Source organism: Pongo abelii, chromosome 7 (genome assembly GCF_028885655.2).
Source record: "Pongo abelii isolate AG06213 chromosome 7, NHGRI_mPonAbe1-v2.0_pri, whole genome shotgun sequence".
Classification (NCBI taxonomy): Eukaryota; Metazoa; Chordata; class Mammalia; order Primates; family Hominidae; genus Pongo; species Pongo abelii.
This window is the reverse complement of record NC_071992.2, coordinates 32,851,847-32,874,796: the sequence shown is the minus strand read 5'-3', so window position 1 is coordinate 32,874,796 and position 22,950 is coordinate 32,851,847. Positions and strand designations below refer to the sequence as shown.

The 22,950-nt window shown below is 36.6% G+C and overlaps 1 protein-coding gene across 2 annotated transcripts in view; it reads left to right on the top strand.

Moving 5' to 3' along the window:
• Positions 1-22,950, top strand: part of PURG (purine rich element binding protein G) — a 40,407-nt gene that overhangs the window by 8,325 nt on the left and 9,132 nt on the right. The window contains exon 3 of one of the 2 annotated variants that reach the window (XM_054561412.2): positions 1,940-3,653. The exons of the other annotated variant lie outside the window; for it this stretch is intronic. Within the exon in view, the coding sequence (XP_054417387.1) occupies positions 1,940-1,945 (6 nt within the window). The 3' untranslated portion in view covers positions 1,946-3,653. Of the gene's footprint in view, positions 1-1,939; positions 3,654-22,950 lie in introns of those variants that run through there. 2 annotated transcript variants of the gene reach the window in all.

The window sequence follows — 22,950 nt, the reverse complement described above, 5'->3', positions numbered from 1 at the left end:
ATTTTAAAAGCATAAAAGAGTTTGCTCCCTTTATTTTCATGCTGAATAATTCATTATAAAATTCATTAAAAATTCACCTTTAGGAATGAATTTTGCTTAAATTTAGGCTAAAACATATTAATAATTTCCCATCCTTAATTGAGCTTCCCATGTTGGTGCTTTCTGGTAAATTATATTTTTCAAACTTTATGTTCTTTTGAATATTTCTTATGAAAAATTACATATTTTTATTGAGGCCAGTGACATCCACCAGTAAAAAAATACAGTAAATAAAAAATAATTCATTATAAAATTCATTAAAAATTCATCTTTAGGAATGAATTTTGCTTAAATTTAGGCTAAAACATATTAATAATTTCCCATCCTTAATTGAGCTTCCCATGTTGGTGCTTTCTGGTAAATTATATTTTTCAAACTTTATGTTCTTTTGAATATTTCTTATGAAAAATTACATATTTTTATTGAGGCCAGTGACATCCACCAGTAAATAAAAACATAATGAATTAGTGCTGCTATAGTGAAGTTACTTTGTGATATGAATATGAAGAAAAAAAAACTCATTTAAATGGAATATACACTTTCCTGTTTAATATTGTTAACTCATTTCTGATTAAGTAGCAGTTCTGTGTCTTCACATTTTACCCTCTTAAACTTAATTTTTGCAAAAAATTTTTTTTTCAGTTTTCATTTTCCTAGGGAAAGGGAAAAATAGTCCCTAATGAAAAGTGTTTATAGTATTTAAAAGAGTTGCTCAAAGTGTAAGATTGGGGAAAAAAAGCTTATGTTGGTTTTTTTGTCTTTATCAAAATAATGGTATAAATCTGATTATCTTACTTGATCTGATTAAAGTCCGGATTACTTTTATCAGAAACTTTTATATTCAAAACATATTTAGTATTTTATTTTTCTTAAAAAAATGGTTCTATTGGATAATACAGAAATCTTCAGGATTTTGTTGTGGATTTGATGAGGTTGTTGCCTAGAGGTAGCAAACAGAAAAGAAGAAATAGAAAAGAGAAAGATAGTAGCTGATTATTTTGCTTGTCTATAACGAAATTCATCTAAGAGAAATAAGTCATTCTCAAAACTCAATCTCTGTTTAACCTTTAAAAGAGCATTTGAGAAAGAATAATAAGACGTAATTCTGCCAAGGTGCGGCATGACCCTGAGTAAATCATTCAACTTCTGTTGGATGATTTCCTCATGTGAAAGATGAACAGTATTGTGCTGGAAGCTAAGGTTCTCTCCTACTCTAAACGTTTAAAATTCTGTATCAGTGGACTGTGAAAGGAAAAATAGATGGATAATACCAGAGTTGGAAAGTGTGAGAGTTTATCTGTTTACATTAGAAACAACTATAAAGATGCAGCAACCTGTGATGATACCCAACAGAACAATGCAAAAAAAATGTCAGTTTTATAATATGTATGTATTTCTTTAGCCACACAAAATAAAATTTTGTTTCTAGTCCTTATTAAGACCACGTTGTTGTATACTAACTACATAACTATACTAAACTTTAATTTTTTAAAAGGAATATTTTTAAATATTGATTATCTCCCATCTCCTTATCATATCAAATATCTTATTATTTGGAAGGAGCATTGCTTGTTTCTGCATATTCTGTAATCATTTTTTATATTCTGCATGGCAAAGGAATTTTACAGATTAATATCACTTCCTGAAATGCCATTGTTCCTAAAATAACCATAGATCACATTGCCAAATAATACTGCAGCTGTCATGGTAGTGGTCCCTACTGTCTTCGATTCCTTTTTGTTGATCCTGTCAAATATCCTGTGCTAGAAATAATGATGTCTGACAAAGACCATCAGAAAGGATACTGACCTGTGAACAGTATGGTTCTGTTTTAGAGGACCTGTAACTACTAGGGTATGCAAAGATTAAACATCTAATGGTTTGGGGTTTTTTTTTTTAGCCTTAAGAAATGTCAAAGGATGGTGATTGGAAAAGAGAAGAAGCAGCACACAAGGTTTTTGTCTTAGAAGCATTTATTTACTTATTTATTTATTTATTTATTTATTTATTATTACTATTTTTTTTTTGAGATGGAGTCTCGCTCTGTCGCCCAGGCTGGAGTGCAGAGAAGCATGTATTTAAGCACCCCATTCCTCAGCTATGCAGTGCCCCGCCACTGCCAGTGAAGAGGTTTATAAAAGAGTGACATGTTTCTCCCTAGACCCTTCTTTTGGTGCCTATTTGTTTATCAAAGACTCCATTTAAGGGTAACTTAAGTGTATTTTCAAGTGCATATGCATGTGTATTTTGCTAATTTCAAGTTTCTGTGCACATAAATTCCATTACGGAAACATTCCATATGATAACTAATCTTTGCCCTGGTGGTGGTTCAAAATAGCAGTTTAGTTGGTCTGTTTTCAACAAATTCTATAGAATGAATTGGCTGTTGTTAGAAAATGTTTTCTCTCTTTTCTCCTCCCTCTTCTCAAAATAGCAGATACATTTTAAATCCTTGATTGCTTCTTTTTCAGTGGTGTTTGAAATCTAAGTGGGATTTGAGAGAATAGTTTAGTTTGGCAGTTCTTTACCCTTGCCATTTTGTAGAAACTTTCCTCAGCTTCCCATCAGATATTCTAAGCAACTTTACCAAAAGAACTCACCTACGTGCCAAAACTACCGAGCAAAATGAAACAATAGAACCATAGAAAATGATGTAGGAGTAAGAATAAAGATATATACAGACACCCAAATTCACAACATTCCTTATCATTTGCTAATTTACTTCTAGGTTCTTCAAACTAGCAATGTGGTTTATTCCAATGATTTGTCAGTCTAGAATGTCAATAGAACAAAATCTTTTGCTGCTTAGTAAATGCTCCAAAAAGGGTATCTCATGTTATAATTAGTTGTAAAAATAGAATTCTAAAATTACATTCATTATAATCCTCTTTCCTTCTTCCCTCCTGTACACTGTACCCTACTGGAAGTGGGTAAGGGCATTAATTTCTTTCACTATCACATGGACCCACTCCATCCTGTTTATTTGTTCAGAAGACAATTGAAACACAATAGAGACCAGAGCTGCTCTTTGAAAATCTAGAAATTGCCCTGTGAGCTAGATCTATAGACTCTAAGATTAAAGAAGGGCTACTACTTCACTGAACTGTTCTCCACACTCTTGCCAGATTTCTATATAACAGTTTAGGATGAATAGAAAACAGATTTGACTTGGGATGACATGAACTGAAAGGTCAATTGCTCCAACTTTTCAACACACAGTGCATCTTCAGAAAATATTTTTGACTAGCATGATTGACAGGTAATTTCAGAAATGAATTTAGGTTGGGCGTGGTGGCTCATGCCTGTAATCCCAGCACTTTGGGAGGCCAAGGCAGGCGGATCACTTAAGTTCAGGAGTTCAAGACCAGCCTGACCAACATGGTGAAACTCCGTCTCTACTAAAAATACCAAAATTAGCCAGGCATGCTGGCACGCTCCTGTAATCCCAGCTAGTCAGAAGGCTGAGGCAGGAGAATCACTTGAACCCAGGAGGTGGAGGTTGCAGTGAGCTGAGATGGCACCACTGCACTCCTGCCTGGGCAATGGAGTGAGACGCCATCTCAAAAAAAAAAAAAAAAAAAGGAAAGAAAGAAATGAATTTGGTCCCTAGAGAAGTTTCACCATGACCGTTTTAAAAGAGAAGGTAGTAAGAAAAGGAAGAGTCAATTAAGATTTATTAGTAGTAATAACTATTACTTATTGACCACCCACTGTATACTAGACATAGCTGGGCCCCTTATAGCTACTATTCCTAATCCTTATAACAACCCTATTATCATCCCCATTTTCGTATGACTTTCCAGAGGTTTATAAACTGGTTCAGAATATCAGAACTAATGTACTTGAACCCAAATTTACACCAAAGCCAAAGATTGTGCCCATTCAGTTAGGCAAAACTGCCTTTCAGACTTCCTATGAAGCTGATCCTTCCAACTCTAATAAAGCACAGTCTACCCCCAGCCACCACTATACATCTGCCTCAGCTTACCGGGAATTATTTTATCCAAAACCATCCCCCTATATGTGGGAGTAGTCTCACCAAAGAGACACTTGGCTTATGTGAGGATTCCATTGGTTAAAGTTGGTGCTAATAAATACAAGTTATTTAATCTTTAGTTTACAGATAAAACCTCTAATCTTGATCAACTATTTCCAATAAATGTCACAACTTTTTAAAGGGATCAGATCATAAGAATGTAGAAGAGCTTCACAGGTTCATCCCTAAGGGCAGAGAGGAGACAAATTACTATTCACCATGGGTCTACAATTTCATTTTCATGAACCAAAAACAACTGGTTATGTTATCTTAGTTTCAAAATAAATCTTATCAATATTTTTGGAAGTTTTATTGATTTCTTACAACTTTTCCTGCCATCTTATTGATGTCTCACAACTTTTCCTGCCATACTCCTCGCTATATCATTCCACTCATTTTCATATTTAATTACCAAATTTCCTCCTCTTTCTCTTAATTCCAGTACAATAAACAGATAATTGCTCCATTTACAGATAGATATTTTTCCCCATTACTATAGGGCACTAATTTTCAAACTTCAATGTGAATACAAATCATCTCGATGGTTTGTTAAACCACAGATTACTGGCCCCAGCTCAGAGTTTCTGTTCAGTAGGACTTGTGAGGTGGGGAGAAGACCAAGAATATACATTTCTAACAGTCCCAAGGAGAGTGGATGCTGTGATCTAGGGGGACCACACTTTAAGAACCACACCGCTGTCAGCTAAGGAGATTTTTACCTTAGCTACAAAAGATAGTGATGGAAAAACTCAGTCAAAACAACTAGGGTATCTGGGTAGAAAGAAGACTCTGAGAGCTACTCCTTCTGCCTTGACAAGCTTACAAATCTTGAAACAAGCAACTTTTTTAATAAGTTGACCGGAGTTTTGTAAAAAATTATTTTCTTCCCTTTTGAATAACCTTTCTGATTCCCTCTCATTTTTCAACAGCTATCTTGAGAGAAATCTGATAGGAATTAACAGTTATGAAGCCTCATGTGAAAAGCTTAGCTTTTAAATATATGGAGACTGATGCATATTTTTAATTTATTATGTAATTATGGTATATAAATCTTGGTAAAGAAAAGTGAACAATTTCTCTACCTAAGAATTATTAATACAAGTTTAATGACTATTAAATATTAGGACTTGAAAGACCTTGGAATTAATTTAGTCCCTTAGTTTTCCATTTTGTGACGTACATCATGTAGCTCAAATTGTTCATAATTACTAGAATACGCTAAGTAAACAGAATTTAAAGGCTAGAGCTTAAATTGCTGATTACCTCTTAAGATATGTAAATGGTGAGAAATATACTAATTTCTTCTAAAAGCATATCACATTTTTACCATCTTCCTGTATCCTCTCTGTACATATAGAATGGAGGAACTATATACTGTAGTGTGTTTACAGTACCTTTTTTTGTCTGCAAACTCTGCCTCCCGGGTTCAAGCGATTCTCCGGCCTCAGCCTCCCGAGTAGCTGGAATTACAGGCGCGTGCCACCACGCCCAGCTAATTTTTGTATTATTAGTAGAAACGGTTTTGCCATGTTGGGCAGGCTGGTCTCGAACTCCTGACCTCAGGTGATCCACCCCCCTTGGCCTCCCAAAATGGTGGGATTATAGGCATGAGCCACCACCCCCAGCCTACAGTACTTTTCTTTAGATTAACAATTAAACTAATTGCTTTAAAATTAGAGATATTGGGCCGGATGTGGTGGTTCACGCCTGTACTCCCAGCACTTTGGGAGGCCAAGGGGGGCGGATCACCTGAGGTCAGGAGTTCGAGACCGGCCTGCCCAACATGGCAAAACCGTTTCTACTAATAATACAAAAATTAGCCAGGCATGGGGATGACAGAGTGAGACTCCATCTCACAAAAAAAAAAAAAAAAAAAAAATTAGAGATATTGGCTGGGCATGGTGGCTCACGCCTGTAATCCCAACACTTTGGGAGGCGGAGGCAGGAAGATCATTTGAGGTCAGGAGTTCAAGATCAGCTTGACCTACATAGTGAAACCTCGTCTCTACTAAAATACAAAAATTAGCCAGGCATGTTGGCAGCCTCCTGTAATCCCAGCTACTTGGGAGGCTAAGGCAGGAGAATCACTTAAACGCGGGAGGTGGAGATTGCAGTGAGCCAAGATTGAGCCACTGGACTCCAGCCTGGACAACAGAGCAAGACTCCCTCTAAAAAAAAAAAAAAAAAAATTAGAGGTGTTTCACCTGAATACTCATTGAGCCCATTTTCTATAACTAACATATTTTTAAATAATTTATTCTATGCTTGACAACCTTGTAGATATTCTGTACTATAATTAATATGTTGATCAAAATTAATAAAACCATATATATATATTTTTTTTTTTTTTTTTTTTTGAGACAGAGTATTGCTCTGTCGCCCAGGCTGGAGTGCAGTGGCGCGATCTCGGCTCACTGCAAGCTCCGCCTCCCGGGTTCATGCCATTCTCCTGCCTCAGCCTCCCGAGTAGCTGGGACTACAGGCACCCACCACCACGCCTAATTTTTTCTATTCTTTAGTAGAGACGGGTTTTCACCATGTTAGCCAGGTCTTGATCTCCTGACCTCGTGATCCATCCACCTCAGCCTCCCAATAATAAAACCATATTTTATGTCTAAATCTATATAATATCTATAATTATATATAAACCTTAATGCTGTCATTCTAGTGGATTACATTGTATTGAAGTATTAAATTAATTCATACATAGACATTTGGGTTCTGCAAGTTCATTGACTTCTCTTAACAGCTACTACCTTTGAATGATTAGCACTCCAGAACACTGAATGAGTTCCTAATTGTGAAAATGATTAACTAACTGCTGACATAACAGATAGTCACAAACTCAAATGGATCATTATAGGCAATGTAACTTTTTAAAAATTTCTCTATTCATTTGTATTATGGCTACAAGATAAATTTTAGATTTAAAAAAATTAAGTGTTAGAATTATCCTTTGAGTAGGCTTCAGGCAGAATAAATTTATAGTAGGCTTCAGCTCAACATTAGGGCAAACTTTAAGGATTGTGTGACTTCTCTGCTCCTGGAATTATTTAAGGTAGAGACTAGGCACGCGCTGAATGTGGGATGCATAAAGGGAATTAATAAATCAGAAAAGGTGAATCGTTATGGCTCAAAGATTCTTCTCCACTCTGAAGGATTCAGAATTTATTGGAAATAATCATTGGAACTTTTGCCTTCAGGCCTTCTGTTAATTTACTGGTTTGGATAAAGAAGTGTGATTTCAAATTTTCTACTATTATTGTGAAAACATATAAAGAAAAGAAATCCTTCTTCCCATCCTTTGTTATTGCAAAACAATGTAAGAATTAGATTTTAAATTTACATGAACTTTATTAATTAAATGACTGGTTAAATAGTATTTATGAAATTTATTCTGCAAGATTAAGTCTACCTTTTATAATTTTCAAAGAAACTTTTCACTTTCAATCTTTTTTCAAAAATACGAAGGAATAAATTTAGTATTTATAGTGCTATTTCAAAAGTGCCTGCTATAGATTTATTTAGAACAACACAAGAGGCAGTAGGGTAAATCGGAAAACCAAATTATTGGATATTATCAAATTTTTTCTTTATAAAAATTCACATTAAATTATTTTTAAAAGTCGAAACATCTATAATATCTTTCTCCATTTTTTCTTGCACTGCTAATTAAGGTGGAAAGAAGCAACATCGTTTGCTAATTTCATCTTAAATTTTTTGTTTTAGACAACAGGTTTCCAAGTAAGTTCATTATTGCTACAAATGCAATCATATCTAAATTCAGGACCTAGTGAATTCGTATGAAACTCGATTCTCCCTGGTGGTGTCCGCTTTTTTCTTGTCACTTCTTCTAATCATCTGTGCTTTCTTGTGATACTGTAACATTTCCAGATTTCAAGTGGGCAAGTAGTAGCTTTTATGGAGAGATCTGAGTGATTTAAATGTTATCACACAAACATCTATAAACTATATTGCACATTTCTAAATATTTGGCTAAGCAAATTTTATTCCTCCAGATAAATATTACGTACACTTTATATATAATAGATAGATATGGATATAGATATATAATCTCTCTTATAGAGAGTATGTGTAATATATATTAAACATACATATATTGCACATGCATAGATATACAATTTTTTACATATATATGTAAAAAATTTTTAAAGAGATCCCAATCTTATTCACCTTTTTCTTGTCCCTGGAGAAGTAGTGGCAAATTGGTTTCATCTCGCTTGTATCTACAATTGATTGGCTGCCCTAAAGTGCTGTGTTCGTATCTACAGGGAGAGGGAAAAATCAGCATTCATGCCAAATATTTGCTATTTGTCATTCCTGCTTTAGAGACATAAAAGTTCTTATTGTAGCTCTAAAATTTCTAGCTTAGCCAGATAGCTGGCAGTTGCAGCACAAACTACCATATGACTCACCTGGAATGTGTCTCTTCTAATATGTGAAAGAGATTGTTTGAAATCTCTTTCCTTTTTTTTTTCTTTTGATCATCTCTCCTTTAAAAGAGCAGAGCATCTCCACTATGCCTCTGAGAAACTAGCATGATGGCCATGATGATGTCATCAAAGATACTCTTAAGTATTAAACTCTACATTTGCTTCTAATGAGTTCTAACCCCCATTAAAATGACAGCAGTTGCATCCTTTAAAATTTAGTCCAGTGATTCTCAAACATAAGTGTGCAGGTGTATTAAATAAAAATACAGGTTTGGTCCCCATCCTCAGAGATTCTGATTGATTGGTTCAAGAGAGGGGTTCAGAAATTGGCATTTTTCATCGTCTTACTCATTCTCATACAAGTGGTCTGGAAGCCACTCTTTGTCATTGACTTAGACTGTGGACTTGCGTTCTTTCTTTTTTTCTTTCTTTCTTTCTTTCTTTTTTTTTTTTTTTTTTTTTGTTAGACTTGCATTCTTTCTTCCGTATCATTTTTCCAGCACAAATTGCTTAAGTTTTAAATACTGTCAGTCATGACACCATGGAATGATGATTTTTTGGTTACAATATTAATAAGTAGTATCCGGGGCTCACTTTATTTTATTTATTTATTTATCTATCTATTTATTTATTTATTTATTTTTGAGACAGAGTCTCACCCTGTTGCCCAGGCTGGGGTGCAGTGGTGCGATCTCAGCTCACTGCAACCTCCACCTCCCAGGTTCAAGTGATTCTCATGCCTCAGCCTCCTGAGTAGATGGGACTACAGGCATGTGCCACCATGCCTGGCTAATTTTTGCATTTTTGATAGAGACAGAGTTTCACCATGTTGGCCAGGCTGGTCTCAAACTCCTAGCCTCAGCTGACCTGCCCGCCTCGGCCTCCCAAAGTGCTGGAATTACAGGTGTGAGCCACTGTGCCCAGCCTTGGTTGGTTTGTTTGTTTTTGTCGTTGTTTGTGTGTTTTTGTCATTGTTTGTTTGTTTGTTTGTTTTTGAGACAGGGTCTTGTTCTGTCACCCAAGCTGGAGTGCAGTGGCCCAATCACAGCTCACTGCAGCCTTGACTTGGCAGGCACAAGCAGTCCTCCCACCTCAGCCTCCCAAGTAGCTGGGACCATAGGTGCATGCCACCATGCCTGGCTAATTTTTTTTATTTTTTGTAATGACAGCATCTGTTTATGTTGACCCAGCTGGTGTTAAAGTCCTGCGCTCAAGCATTTCTCCCATCTCAGCCTTCCAAAGTGCTGGGATTACGGGCATGAGGCACTGCACCCGGCCAGGGCTCACTTTAAACACAGAGAGGCTAAATGCATAAATCAGGTGTTTAAGATTTTGTATGCTATCATATTGGCCAGCTTTCTGGGCAGTGATTACTGGAAATGCCAGTTTCTCACCCGCCTCCTAAACTCAAGTTCTGTCTGTCTGGTCTTACTTACATCAGTCCACTGGTTTCGTACTCCCTGAGTTTCACAACCAGACATTCAGAGTCTTTAGAGCCAAGCGACTGGTCTTTCAGTCTCAAAAGTTGACCCTTTAAGTCTCAAATGACATTTCTCAACCTCTTTTTTTTTTAATATATATACAGTATAAACCTATCATTTATCAGGAGTAGAAAAAAATTGCCTTAGTCAATCTAGTCAATGTTTGAATGCCTCACTTCTGGTGGTGGTGTGTTTGTTTGTTTGTTTGTTTGTTTTCAATTGTGGTTAAAAAAATGCATAGCATAAAATTTACCATCTTAAGCATTTCTAAATGTTCAGTAATGTTGTGTTCAGTAGCATTAAGTATATTCACCTTGCCATGCAACCAATCTCCAGAACTTTTTTGTCCTGCAAAACTGAAAAGCCATATCCATTGAACAACTCCCCATCTTCCTTTCCCCCGCAAGCCTGGCAACTACCATTACACTTTCTTCTCAACCTTTTCTTTAAATAAGCAATATATTTTCTTAACCTTTCTCCCATCCATAATGGGTTTACAGTTATTGCTATTTAGCTCTCCAAGTATAAACCTTATCTCCTGTATTGTTAGAATTCTCACATGCAAAAAGATTTACACAAAGCAGTTATGGTTGTATTAAGATAAGATATGCTTATAATCTTTGAGTGAAGGTATTTTATCCTGGAAGCTTTTCCACTGATTTACAGGGGGAGGTAAGCCTTTATTCCTCTTGAGACCTATGGATCTCACTTTATGCTTCCTGGCTGGTTTGTTATTTTATTTGTTTGCTGAAGGTTTAAGGTTAGAGTTACCAGGGCAATTAGGCTTAAATCCTAGAATTTCCTTGGCTTTTTCCTGTCTACATTCTAAGACTGTTTTACCATAACACTTTATAACGTAAGTAGTAGATTGGAAGTTTTTCTGGAATTTGACAAATTAATGTTTACTAAATGATTTCATAATCTTTGCTTATTCAGTATAAAACAGTTTACCTTTAAACAGCTTTAATAGAAACACAATTTGGGAGGAAATAGATAAAAAATAAAAATGTATTTTTCTGCAAATGAACTGTTTCAAATGTTATTTTCAAAATCTTTGGCAGTAAGAAAATACTGAACCCGAGAAATAAATTTTTTAAACTCTTATTCTGTAAAAGTTTTTCTTTTGAAACATTTCTCTTCCTCTGTTATTAAAATTTTTTTAAGAAATCAATAAAAGCTTAAAGTCTTTAAGCAATATACATCTAAATAACCAAAAATGCTATAATTATGAGTATGCTGCTTATGATCTTCCCATAGGGAAAAAAAATCTGTCTTTTCTTGGCCTAAATTATTTCAGAGCTAGCACAAAAACTGATTGATCGTGACTCTTGGATAATGATAACTAAGTCTTCGTTTCATGAATTTAACAATTTATATCAATGCTACCTTATGAGTTTTTCAGACAAATGCTATTTGTATTGAACCATTTTAAGTAATTCCTTAATCCGGAATAATTCGGATTTTTTTAATGATCTGCTGCAACATATTGGTATTATTGAATCTCATTTTTTCTTTGATTTCCATTATAAAATTAGAAATATTTTCTGGGGGAAAAAATACTCCTTGAGTTGAAAAGATTTAGTGAAGGAGATGTGTTGCAGCTGATTCAGTAATGTTCCAGGCAATTACCTTTTTTTGTTTTCAGCGCTCCCCTCACTCTTTAAGATCTTTCCTCGTTGATCACCATACCACCCCGAAATCACAGAAGTTTATTTAATGCTATGCATTCCTCAGAGCACGTGATGCCAGAACTTAACCTCCCCTAAATTTTCAGCTTCTAACCTAAGCTGGACACTAATATTTTGCCAGTAGGAACCTTTTTTTTTTTGAGACAGAGTTTCGCTCTTGTTGCCCAGGCTGGAGTGCAGTGGCGCGATCTCGGCTCACTACAACCTCCGCCTCCTGGGTTCAAGTGATTCTTCTGCTTCAGCCTCCTGAATAACCGGGATTACAGGCGCCCGTCACCATGCCTGACTAATTTTGTGTTTTTAGTAGAGACGGGGGTTTCACCATGTTGGCCAGGCTGGTCTCGAACTCCTGCCTCAGGTAATCCTCCTGCCTCGGGCTCCCAAAGTGCCGGGATTACAGGCGTGAGCCGCCGCGCCCGGCCAGGAACCTTTATATAGTACAATGAATTCCAGCCTGAAAATTCCCAAAGTTCTGAGCCTTTATTTCATATGTATTTACCTAATATATCAATTATTATATTAAACTTAGAATAAAGAATGCCTGTAAGATTTATAATGACTAAAGTTAGTTTGCATTATTGTTCTTCAAGCGTTATTAAACCGTACTCCTCTTTAAGCAAGTTTTTGGGTCACTAGGTAACTATGTGATTTGGTTTGTTGATCACCATTTATTGTTTGACTCACTTTTTCAAAGACCCACTATTATATTTAATGACATACCAAGCTCTAATTCAAGCAGTGCCCTCTATTAAGGTGATTTGCATCTGACTTGAATCATATTAAATAAAATCTACATTTTATTTGATGCAAATGTTATATATTTATATTAAAAAATTAATCAATCTTAGGTAAACACAACTTGATTCTTAAATTAGATTCTTAATAACTCAATTCTAAATGATTACTTAGCAAATTTGTCACAAAATAACTATAAAGTGTATGTGAATGCTAAATTACTCAGTATATCTATGCTTAATTAATAAACTCCAAAAATTAGTTGTGTATTATTTGCACTATTTCAATCATTCAGAAAATTGTTTTAAAAAATCCTTGCAGTCTTGCTGCTGACCTCATGGTGTGCAGTAGTGTGATATAGAGATGATGCACTGTCTTTCAGAAGCCTTGGATCTATGCCTTCTAGCTGGGCCTGGGGCAAGTCATTTAACCTCTGTGGATCCCAGCTTGCTTATCCATAAATTGAGGGAATTGGATCAGAGTGATGATCTCTAAGAACCCCTTCAATTTCTGTATCCCTGAAGTCAGTGAAACTTCTCTTAAAGTTAGTTTCTACTTTCTTCTTTGGGCTTTTCTCATTTTCCTCCCACTCCCCTTGGTTTCATCTCTCATCTGACATTTATTGACCATCCTTTCCTTCTTGGCATGATTCATATTTAGTTATGGCCACTTTACAGTGTTGCAGTATGCTGCTTCTCTGCCTAATTTGCCCAGTTCCCTTTTTTACCCTGCCATTTTACATATAAATTATCTTGGAACTAACACAAAAACTAGTTGATCATGATATATTATATATATAATCAATAAGACTTATCTTTTGGCCCTGTACACAAAAGTTTTAAATAGGCAATTCTTCCAGTTCCAAGAGATTTTTTTAGACACACAACCTAAAACTTGTTGGAGTATATTTTAAACTTAAGTTTCCCATTTGAAAAATCCTAACTCCTTAACTTGAATTTAAGTTTAAAAGCAGAGACTGTTTCCTCCTCTTTTGTATTCCCCTCTCCACCTTGCACTGGGCTGATTACTTAAATCATCTCTTTTCACTTAATCACCAGCATTCCTGTTCCTGTTTTGTCTTTGAAATCTTGTTGCTTCAGAATCACGGTACTTAACAGACAAATCTAAATGGTGACAATTGTTAACAAAAGCGATAGTTTTAAAACCTAACAAAAAATGCTATGTCATCTTTATTTCAAAGATGACTCACAATTAAAGGATGATTTGTTGCCTGCACACCCTAAATTTTATTTCAGAAATATTCTTTCCCTTGCTTAATGGATAAGTGATGCTGTTCCTCTACTCATTCAATGGACATTGAGTAGCTACTTTTTGCCAGGTTCTGTGCTAGGGTCTAGGGATACAATAACTTAGGAAAGACAAATATTTCACTGCCATTAGCTTTAAGTGTGCCATGTCCAAAGGTATTTGATTCAAAGCAGCTTTTGGAGCCTAATTACAGTATCATTTTGTTCATTCAACAGATATTTATTTGATTATCTGCCATGTGCTAGACAGTTTGTTGGTATATATGCAAGTGTATTTGAAGCTATCTAGTATAAAATGCTATGCATTATTTTTCCCTTATCAATTTATCCTTTGAATATGATTAACTATCTACATACTGTCATAGTGCTCAAAATATATTTCATTGATGCAGATTTAGAGAAATACAATGATACTATTTTAAACAATAATTCTGTCTTCCTCATTCCAAATCTGCCTTGATGTCCTACGGTGAAAATAACTATTCTGTTTCATTTCATGTGCCATTGTGTTCAAGTGGTAACGACTACCTGAGTCCTAGGTTGGAGATGATTGTGAAGCTCCATTCAGGCCCATGGTAAAAGACTGCGATGATTTCTGTATGTTGATGGGGCAGTTAGATGAGGAAAGCAAGGAGTAGTTATATACATGTCACATGTTAGCCCTTCCTGCCCCAGGCTTTTGTATTCATCCTCACTAATTTTATTTCACTCTCATTGCATATACAGTATATTCACAAATTCTTTTTCTCCTCATATGTTTGGATTGACAAAAATCCATCAGTGTTCTCAGCTATGATGACTATCTCACCAATGTGTTAGCCAACCAAATGAGATTTACTAACACCTCTGTGTTAGTAAATACACAGTTGTAATAATTTTCACTGTAGAGACATTGCAATGAAGACAATTAATAGATAAATTCAGTTAATCATGAGTACAAAAAATTTGTCCTGAAAGTTTTCCGTAACTGGTCATTAATTATGAAATATTTTCTAATTCAATTAAATATAAAAAGAATATGTAATTTTAAATTATAATAATTTACATATAGGTTAAAATCATTTTCCAAGTTTTTTTATATTATACCTCATTTTACCCTGATGAAATTCCTGATTTAGATTAGTTCAGTGTCACTATCCCCACTTGACAGATGAAGAAAACCAAAGCCCAGCAGGTGAAATGATTTGCTGTAATCACTTAGCTGCCTAATAAAAATACCAGGGTTTTAACAAGCCCACTGCTTATCGAAGCCTTTTATATTAATAATAACATAGAAATTTAAAGCGGTAAACTTGAAATCAAAATTTGGCAAAATTAAGCATGTATGTTTATAGCTCATTTAAAGAGTTTTTTTTGAAATGCATTCTAGGTATTTTGTTGCTTTCATCACATCTTTGGGCTCAATTCTGCACTCAGTAAACTCTTGGTTTTGGCCCTGGCAGAAGACCTAGCAGCTCATTACATTGGTGCTCATGTCTGTGCACCAGCTGCTTGCCGACCTCAGCCTCTGCCTCAAACTCTGAGCCTTTGTCCTCTGTGCTTAAGATTCCCCGCCTGAGCTTCCCACCTTAGCTAACCTTCCAGAACTTGACGTTTCCTCACCTGTTAACCCAAATCTTGTCATGGCATCTGCACTGCAGAATAGCCCTCCAAAAGTGATATAGTTTAGAGGATTTAAGAGGTAAAACTACTTCATTTGCATAATAAGTTTGGTTAATTAAACAGCGAGTAAATCTTTTCCTTGCATTCCATTTTTTTTATTTTTTTTTTATTTTTTATTTTTTCGAGACAGGGTCTTGCTTTGTCACCCAGGCTGGAGTGCAGTGGTGCAGTGACAGCTCACTGCAGCCTTGACTTCCGGGGCTTAAGTGATCCTCCCACCTCAGACTCCTGAGTAGCTGGTACTACAGACATGCACCACCATGCCCAGCTATTTTTCCTATTTTTTGTGGACACAGGGTCTCACTATGTTTCCTAGGCTGGTTTTCCCTCTACATGCTTATGAACAAGAGATAAATGACCACATGATAAGTTAGAAGCAGACTTTTTCAGAAACCTTTTTGAAAGGAATGATCCAGGTTTTTATGAAACCAACTGAAGAACCCACTGTTCTTCATCTGCATCAGTACCATGATTACAGTTGTTGACAGTGAAGGCCCTAGAGCACTGCAGTATTCTCATTTGCGAATGCAAAATTTAATCACGTTTATTATGTTGTATTTATTAAAGCAGAAAATCGAAATAATACATATTAGAAATATTTCCATTTCAATAGGATTAAAAGCATACTGTTAGCTAGGAATTGCTGTTAAGTAAATGACTTCGCTCCCTGATATTCCCAGTTAACCATGGTTTTGTAGCATCACTGAGGAACTAGCAGGCTAAATTCTGAATTCTTACATGCAGATTGAATTATTCTGGTGGTTTTTGTTGTTGTTGTTTTGTTTTGTTTTGTTCTGAGACAGAGTCTCACTGTGTCACCCAGGCTAGAGTGCAGTGGTGTGATCTCGGCTCACTGCAACCTCCACCTCCCGGGTTCAAGTACTTTTCCCACCCCAGCCCCCCGAGTAGCTGGGACTACAGGTGTATGTCACCACACCCAGCTAATTTTTGTATTTTTTGACAGAGATGGGTTTCACCATGTTGGCCAGACTGGTCTTGAACTCCTGACCTCAAGTGATCCACCCATTTTGACCTCCCAAAGTGCTGGGATTACAAGTGTGAGCCACTGCACCTGTCCGAATTATTCTGTTTCTGTATTTATGGCCATAGAAGTTTCAGATTGGCTAAATCTGCACAAATTATCATATAGTTATAAAAGTCAGATCAATATGGCTAAGATTATCATAGAGGAGCTTAATAGGAGTTCCACACTTGCCTTTTGCCGGGAGAAGGAAACAAGTGACTTTAATCCACTTCCTCTACCCCCTTAAGCAATGGCAGTAATTTCAGCTGTATTTTTAGGTATTGGATCCCCTAAAGTTATCAGGCAATCTCAGTGGCCTAGTATAAAGTGTAAACAGAACAGACCTTGGTGTCAGCCAGTCCTGGGTTCAAGTCCAAATTCTGTCATTTATTGTGAAATTTGGAGCAGTTTATATAACTGTATAGAGTTGTGAGAATTTATTCATTCATCATTCATTGTATATTTATCAATCACCTACTATGTGCTGGTCAATCTTTAAAGTTCAGGGGATTATATTGATAACAAAACATAAGGTTCCCTGCCCTCACAGAACCTAGAGTCAGCCAGAATTCTCTTAAAAAAGTTAAATGCGACCAGGCGCAGTGGCACACGCCTGTAATCCCAGCACTTTGGGAGGCCAAGGCGGGCCTCACTTGAGGTCAGGCATTCAAGACCAGCCTGGCCAACATGGTGAAACCCCATCTTTACTAAAAATACAAAAATTAACCAGGCGTGGTGGTGTGCAGCTGTAATCCCAGCTACTCGGGAGGCTGAGTCAGGAGAATCGCTTGAACCCAGGAGGCGGAGGTTGCAGTGGCAGCGAGCCGAGATCATGCCACTGCACTCCAGGCTGGGCAACAGAGCAAGATTCCATCTCAAAAAACAGAAAGTTAAATGCCTTCAGGTACATAAGGCTGTTAACAAAATGTCACATAATCAAAGCGTTTAACAAATATTAATTAACATCATTATTAATTCTTCCCAACCCGTGAAATGGATGGTTCCCTGGAAAGTATAACAACATTATGCAAAATTCAAAGGGAGCCTCCTTTTACCATAGGAACCTTTAGGTGTAGCAGCTGCAAGGGAATTGGGCTGCTTATAATCTCATGAAACTGTTTTCGGTCAAATATAAAAGTGCACAATTGTGCAGGCAAAAATTTCTTGCACAGGAAACAAAAAGCACTAACTATAAAAGAAAAAAAAAATACATTAGACTCCATCAAAATTAAAATTTCCTACTCATCCAAAGACACCATTAAGAAAATGAATAAACTATCCACAGACTGGAGAATAATTGAAGCATAGTTTTATTCCTGGAGGAAATCAGAACAGCTTTGTTTTTTTCTTTTTTTAAAAAAAGATAATCATTAGGCTGTTTGCATGATTGAGGGACCAGTTGCTGCAGCGCTGAAAGTATTACATTCACCTATTTCCTAGTACCTACAGTTTTTCTCGTCTAGATCTACCATCGACTTTGATCATTTTTTGCCTGAAGGTGTCTTTGGGGGTAATATAACACCCTCATTTTACAAGAGGTAGGAAAAATATTTGTATGACTTTGACATCATTTAACTAGTCATTTCAGAACTTGAACTAGACGTTATTAAGTGGCACTTCCACTGTTCAGTGTCTGTTTTTCTGATTAAACTGATTTTGCTTCAAAATCAGTGAGATTATATAGGCGTCTTCCAGAATATTTGTTTTTATTCTTCAACTAGAAGAGTTTTCTCACCTCTTTATTTTCAAGTTGAAACCATTATTATAAGATTATGTTAGTGGGTCATTTGACTCTGAAAAAAATAGCTTTTTAAAGATTGATCACACTTTAATCTTCAATTTCAGGATAGTAAAGAACCATTATAATTTAGGCCCCAGTGACTGTCATAAAACAGATTTTACCAGACCACCATCTTAATACAGAGATTTTCCTCTTTCATATTTGAACTATATTTTTTCTATCATCTAGCTCTTAGAACTCTATTTTCCTTTAATACTAATGATTCCTCTCGTCCTCAGAAATGTTTACATGAAACAGCACATGACTGTCCTTTTTGTTGATCCCAAAACTTTTTATTGTTCACTCTAGAGAGGCAAATAATGTCCTTCAGTGTCACTAATTGAGTTTTTAAAAGGAATATTTGATAGCTAAGAATCTGTTGTCTTGTATCAATTTATCATTTTTACAATTGGGTCAAGATATATTTATGCAATTTTTATGTTAATAGCATAATAGCAGTAGCAATATAATGTGTGGCTTGGGAGTTTCAGAGATTTTTTAAAAAACCTAAGTATGTGCCTATGCTTTTCCTTTTTAACCATATTGAATGTGTAATGTTGAGTTAGAAGACACTGTGTGAGGTACGAAATGGCAATTCAAGGGGAATGAGAACATTCGTTTATTCAGTGAACAAATATGTATTGAGTTCCTCCCATAGGCCCAGCATTGTACTAGGGAAATTGCTCACTATTTTTGTTTTTCCCCTCTAACCTAAGGTGGAGATGATAATGAATAGTAAAATTACATATTTTAGATGTCTTTGTATGTTATAGGTGGATTTGGGACAGCAAAAGCCTTTGGTGGGTTTCACTTGGAATTACAAGAAGAAGTAAATTAGATAAATAATTGTCTGACTTCTGATGATAGGGTGTTTTTGTTTTTGTTTTGAGATGGAGCTATTCTCCTGCCTCAGTCTCCCGAGTAGCTGGGACCACAGGCACCCACCACCACGCCTGGCTAATTTTTGTATTTTTAGTAGAGATGGGGTTTCACCATATTGGCCATGGCTGGTCTCGATCTCCTGACCTTGAGATCCACCCTCCTCGCCTTCTCAAAGTGCTGGGATTACAGCCTTGAGCCACCACACCCAGCCTTCTGATGACAGTTTTAATTTTGTAGATGAATTTGGCATGACGTGGATAAATTCTGTCGAGGTCATTACTGTTTTCTTCTCAAAACCAATAGAATTTTCTCACTTATTTATTTTTAGAATTGTCAGGTTGTGTAATAAAGTTATTTCTGTAGGAAACTGGGAATTCATTGGCTATTTGACTCTGAATGTAACCTCTTTAAAGCTGATGAACGAGTGGCCCCTTAGATTTGAAGTGGTAAGGTAGTCATAAGTTAGGCTCCCAGACACTGGCATTCGACATGATTTTGAAGTGTGATAGACCAGGTATACACTTGTTTGTGCACCAAGAGGCATAAGGTAAAATCTTGTTTCCTTCACACCTGTAAGTTTTAAGTGCGTCAGTCTCCTTTCTCTACTGGTGGTATCCTGTTGCTCCACTAGTAGCCCCTGATATAAAACCCGTGTCCTCCATAGAGAATTAGTCATGAATCCCTTTCCAGGGCATGTTGTTCTCTGTGTGGTGATTTGAAGGGAGAAGTTTTGAAATGAAAAAAAAAAAAAAGAAAAAAGAAGAAAGAAAAATGCTAAGCAACTTCTGATGCTTTAGAAGGAATGTTGTGTTTCATTACAATGCATTTTAAGATCTTTATTAAGATATAATTTAATAAAATGCTCAGATCTTAGCATGTCATTCAGTCAGATTTGATGAATATGAAGACACATTTCTGTCACCCCAGAAAGTTCCCATGTACCCCTCCCCAGTCAACACTCCGCTGACCCTGACTTCCAAAAGCAACCACTCATCAGATGTCTATCACCACAGATTAGTTTTGTGTATTCTGGAATCCCCTGTTAATTGCATGTATTTTTCTTTTCTTTTCTTTTTGTTTTGGTGACAGGATCTCACCCTGTCACCCAGGCTGGAGTGCAGTGGCACAATCTCAGCTCGCTGCAACCTCCACCTCCCAGATTTCAGCAATTCTCATGCCTCAGCCTCCCAAGTAGCTGGGACTACAGGCACATGCCGCCACGCCCAGCTAACTTTTGTATTTTTTGTAGAGATGGGGTTTCACCACGTTGCCCAGGCTGGTCTCAAACTCCTGAGCTCAGGTGATCTGCCCATCTCGGCCTCCCAAAATGCTAGGATTATGGGTATGAGCCACTGTACCTGGTCTGTGTGTATTTTTCTCTGTTTGGCTTATTTCACTCAACATAATAATTTTGAGATTGTCCATGTTTTTGAGTCTGTCAGTAGAGTGTTTCTTTTATTGCCTGATGATACTTTTTTAAAACAGGCAAGAAATAAGCAGATCGTCACTGAATATCTTGATTGACACATAACTACTATTAAAATCATGGCAGCAAACCTGTAGTAAGAATGCAGGGGGAGAAAATACCCTCTTATATTAATATTAAGTGACAGTACTTCTAACATCTGAACAACTCTCCCACCTTAATTAGCGTTATATGCATCAAGAGCTACTCTTTTGGAAGACTCTAAATTACTAAAAACAGAACCTGAGTTCACATCAGCAATTGTAATAGCTGTAAAACTATTACTGTTTCCATCGCTTTATAGTTCTGCTTTGACTTCAGAAACTAGTTTGAAAAATAATCCCATTTAAGGATATTCTTTTTTTTTTTTTTAGACAGAGTCTTGCTCTGTTGCCCAGTCTGGAGTGCAGTGGCACAATCTTGGCTCACTGTAACTGCAACCTCTGCCTCCCCGGTTCAAGCAATTCTCTTGTCTCAGCCTCCCTAGTAGCTGGCACCTGCCACCATGCCCAGCTAATTTCTGTATTTTTAGTAGAGATGGGGTTTCACCGTGTTAGCCAGGCTGGTCTCGAACTCCTGACCTCAAGTGATCCACCCACCTCGGGCTTCCAAAATGCTGGGATTACCTGCGTGAGCCACTGTGCCCAGCCAAGGATATTTTTCTTGTAGTATCTCCATTATCAAAACGTGCTGGAAAGAATGCTTTACTTGTTTATCAATATGATGATGCTTCAGGAGCTTTTATGCCCTCTTAAAATTATGTAATATAGACCTGATGAACTCAGTTTTATTATTAGAAACTCATTTTGATCTGTAATTCCAAGCAAATATTATATAAATGAAACAAGAGTAGATACAGTAAGAGCAGCATCCAGATTGCATTTTTCTTCTTTTGAAAGTCCTAATTAAATTGTTTGCCATGTTATGCAAAGATTCATTGAGATTCTGGGGAGTGGCAGTAAATTTAAGCAAAGATTATACTGTGATTCTGGGGAGCCATAGTAAATTGTGTACCAACAAATCTAAAGGGTGAAATTTTACTTTCTGCTTATTGTCTTTTTCAAGAAAATTCTATAGTTACCAAAAAGGTGGCTGAATTTTGACATAATAAAGGAGAGGGTTGAGCTGGCCTTTGGCTAGTCCACCCCCATTCTTACCATCTTCACCTTCAAGACTGAAATAAGGAGCTGCAGGAGCACAAAGAGATCCCAAAACATTGTCACATACCAACAGCCACTTTCTTACTTTTACAAAAAGTTAGTATGGTTTTTTGTTTTGTTTTGGTTTTTGTTTTTGTTTTTGTTTTGAGATGGAGTCTTGCTCTGTCACCCAGGCTGGAGTGCAGTGGGGCGATCTCGGTTCATTGCAACCTCCACTTCCCAGGTTCAAGCGATTCTTTTGCCTCAGCCTCCCAAGTAGCTGGGATTACAAGTGGGCACCACCACGCCCAGCTAATTTTTGTATTTTTAGTAGAGATGGGGTTTTGCCATGTTGGCCAGGCTGGTCTCAAACTCCTGATGTCAAGTGATCTGCCCACTGTGGCCTCCCAAAGTGCTGGGATGATAGGTGTGAGGCACCGTGCCTGGCCAGTTTTCTATATTTATACAATTATTCAGCCAGAAAAAAAGTAGCCATGTAGTACTATAATGCTTATATCACTTCAGTGGGAAAAAAAAAATAATGGTACCCAAAAGAAATAAGAAATATAGCCTGATTACTGAGAGAACACTGATAAAGTTTCAGATTATTCCCGTTCTTGAAATATTTCTCATTTGCTTTTCTCATTTCTTTCACCTACCACTGAAATACACGTGCTTTCCTTTTCCCCTATCATACTTACTTTTTTCTTCAGGTTCATAAGTTGTTTTACCATCTTCATATTTCCTTCTGATAATTCCAAAAATACTGAAATGAATCCCCCTTTAACATGACCTACTTTAATGTAGAATTTGGCCTAAGTCATTTCTCATACAAAAGCAGTTACATTTGAATTACCAAGAGAATCTTGTTGGTATAATTTAACCCAGAAGGGCAACTCACAGTGCTGTCATACTAAGCCTCAAGGATATATCTTCTCAAGATTGACAAGTGCTTTTGAGCAATCGCTCAAAAGTATGAATTGAAGTCTCTAAACGGTTCATTATCGTTTTGGTTGTAGTAACTAGTTTTAATTAAACTGCCGATAATGTTTGTTCCAGATGAAAAAATGAGGATATGGTCTTTGTTCCCACTTGAATATGAACACTGCTATCCATTTAATGTTAGAAAGGTAAAAGAGATCTCGGCCGGGCGCGGTGGCTCACGCCTGTAATCCTAGCACTTTGGGAGGCCCAGGCAAGTGGATCACCTGAGGTCAAGAGTTCAAGACCAGCCTAGCCAACGTGGTGAAACACCGTCTCTACGAAAAATACAAAAATTAGCCAGGCGTGGTGGTGG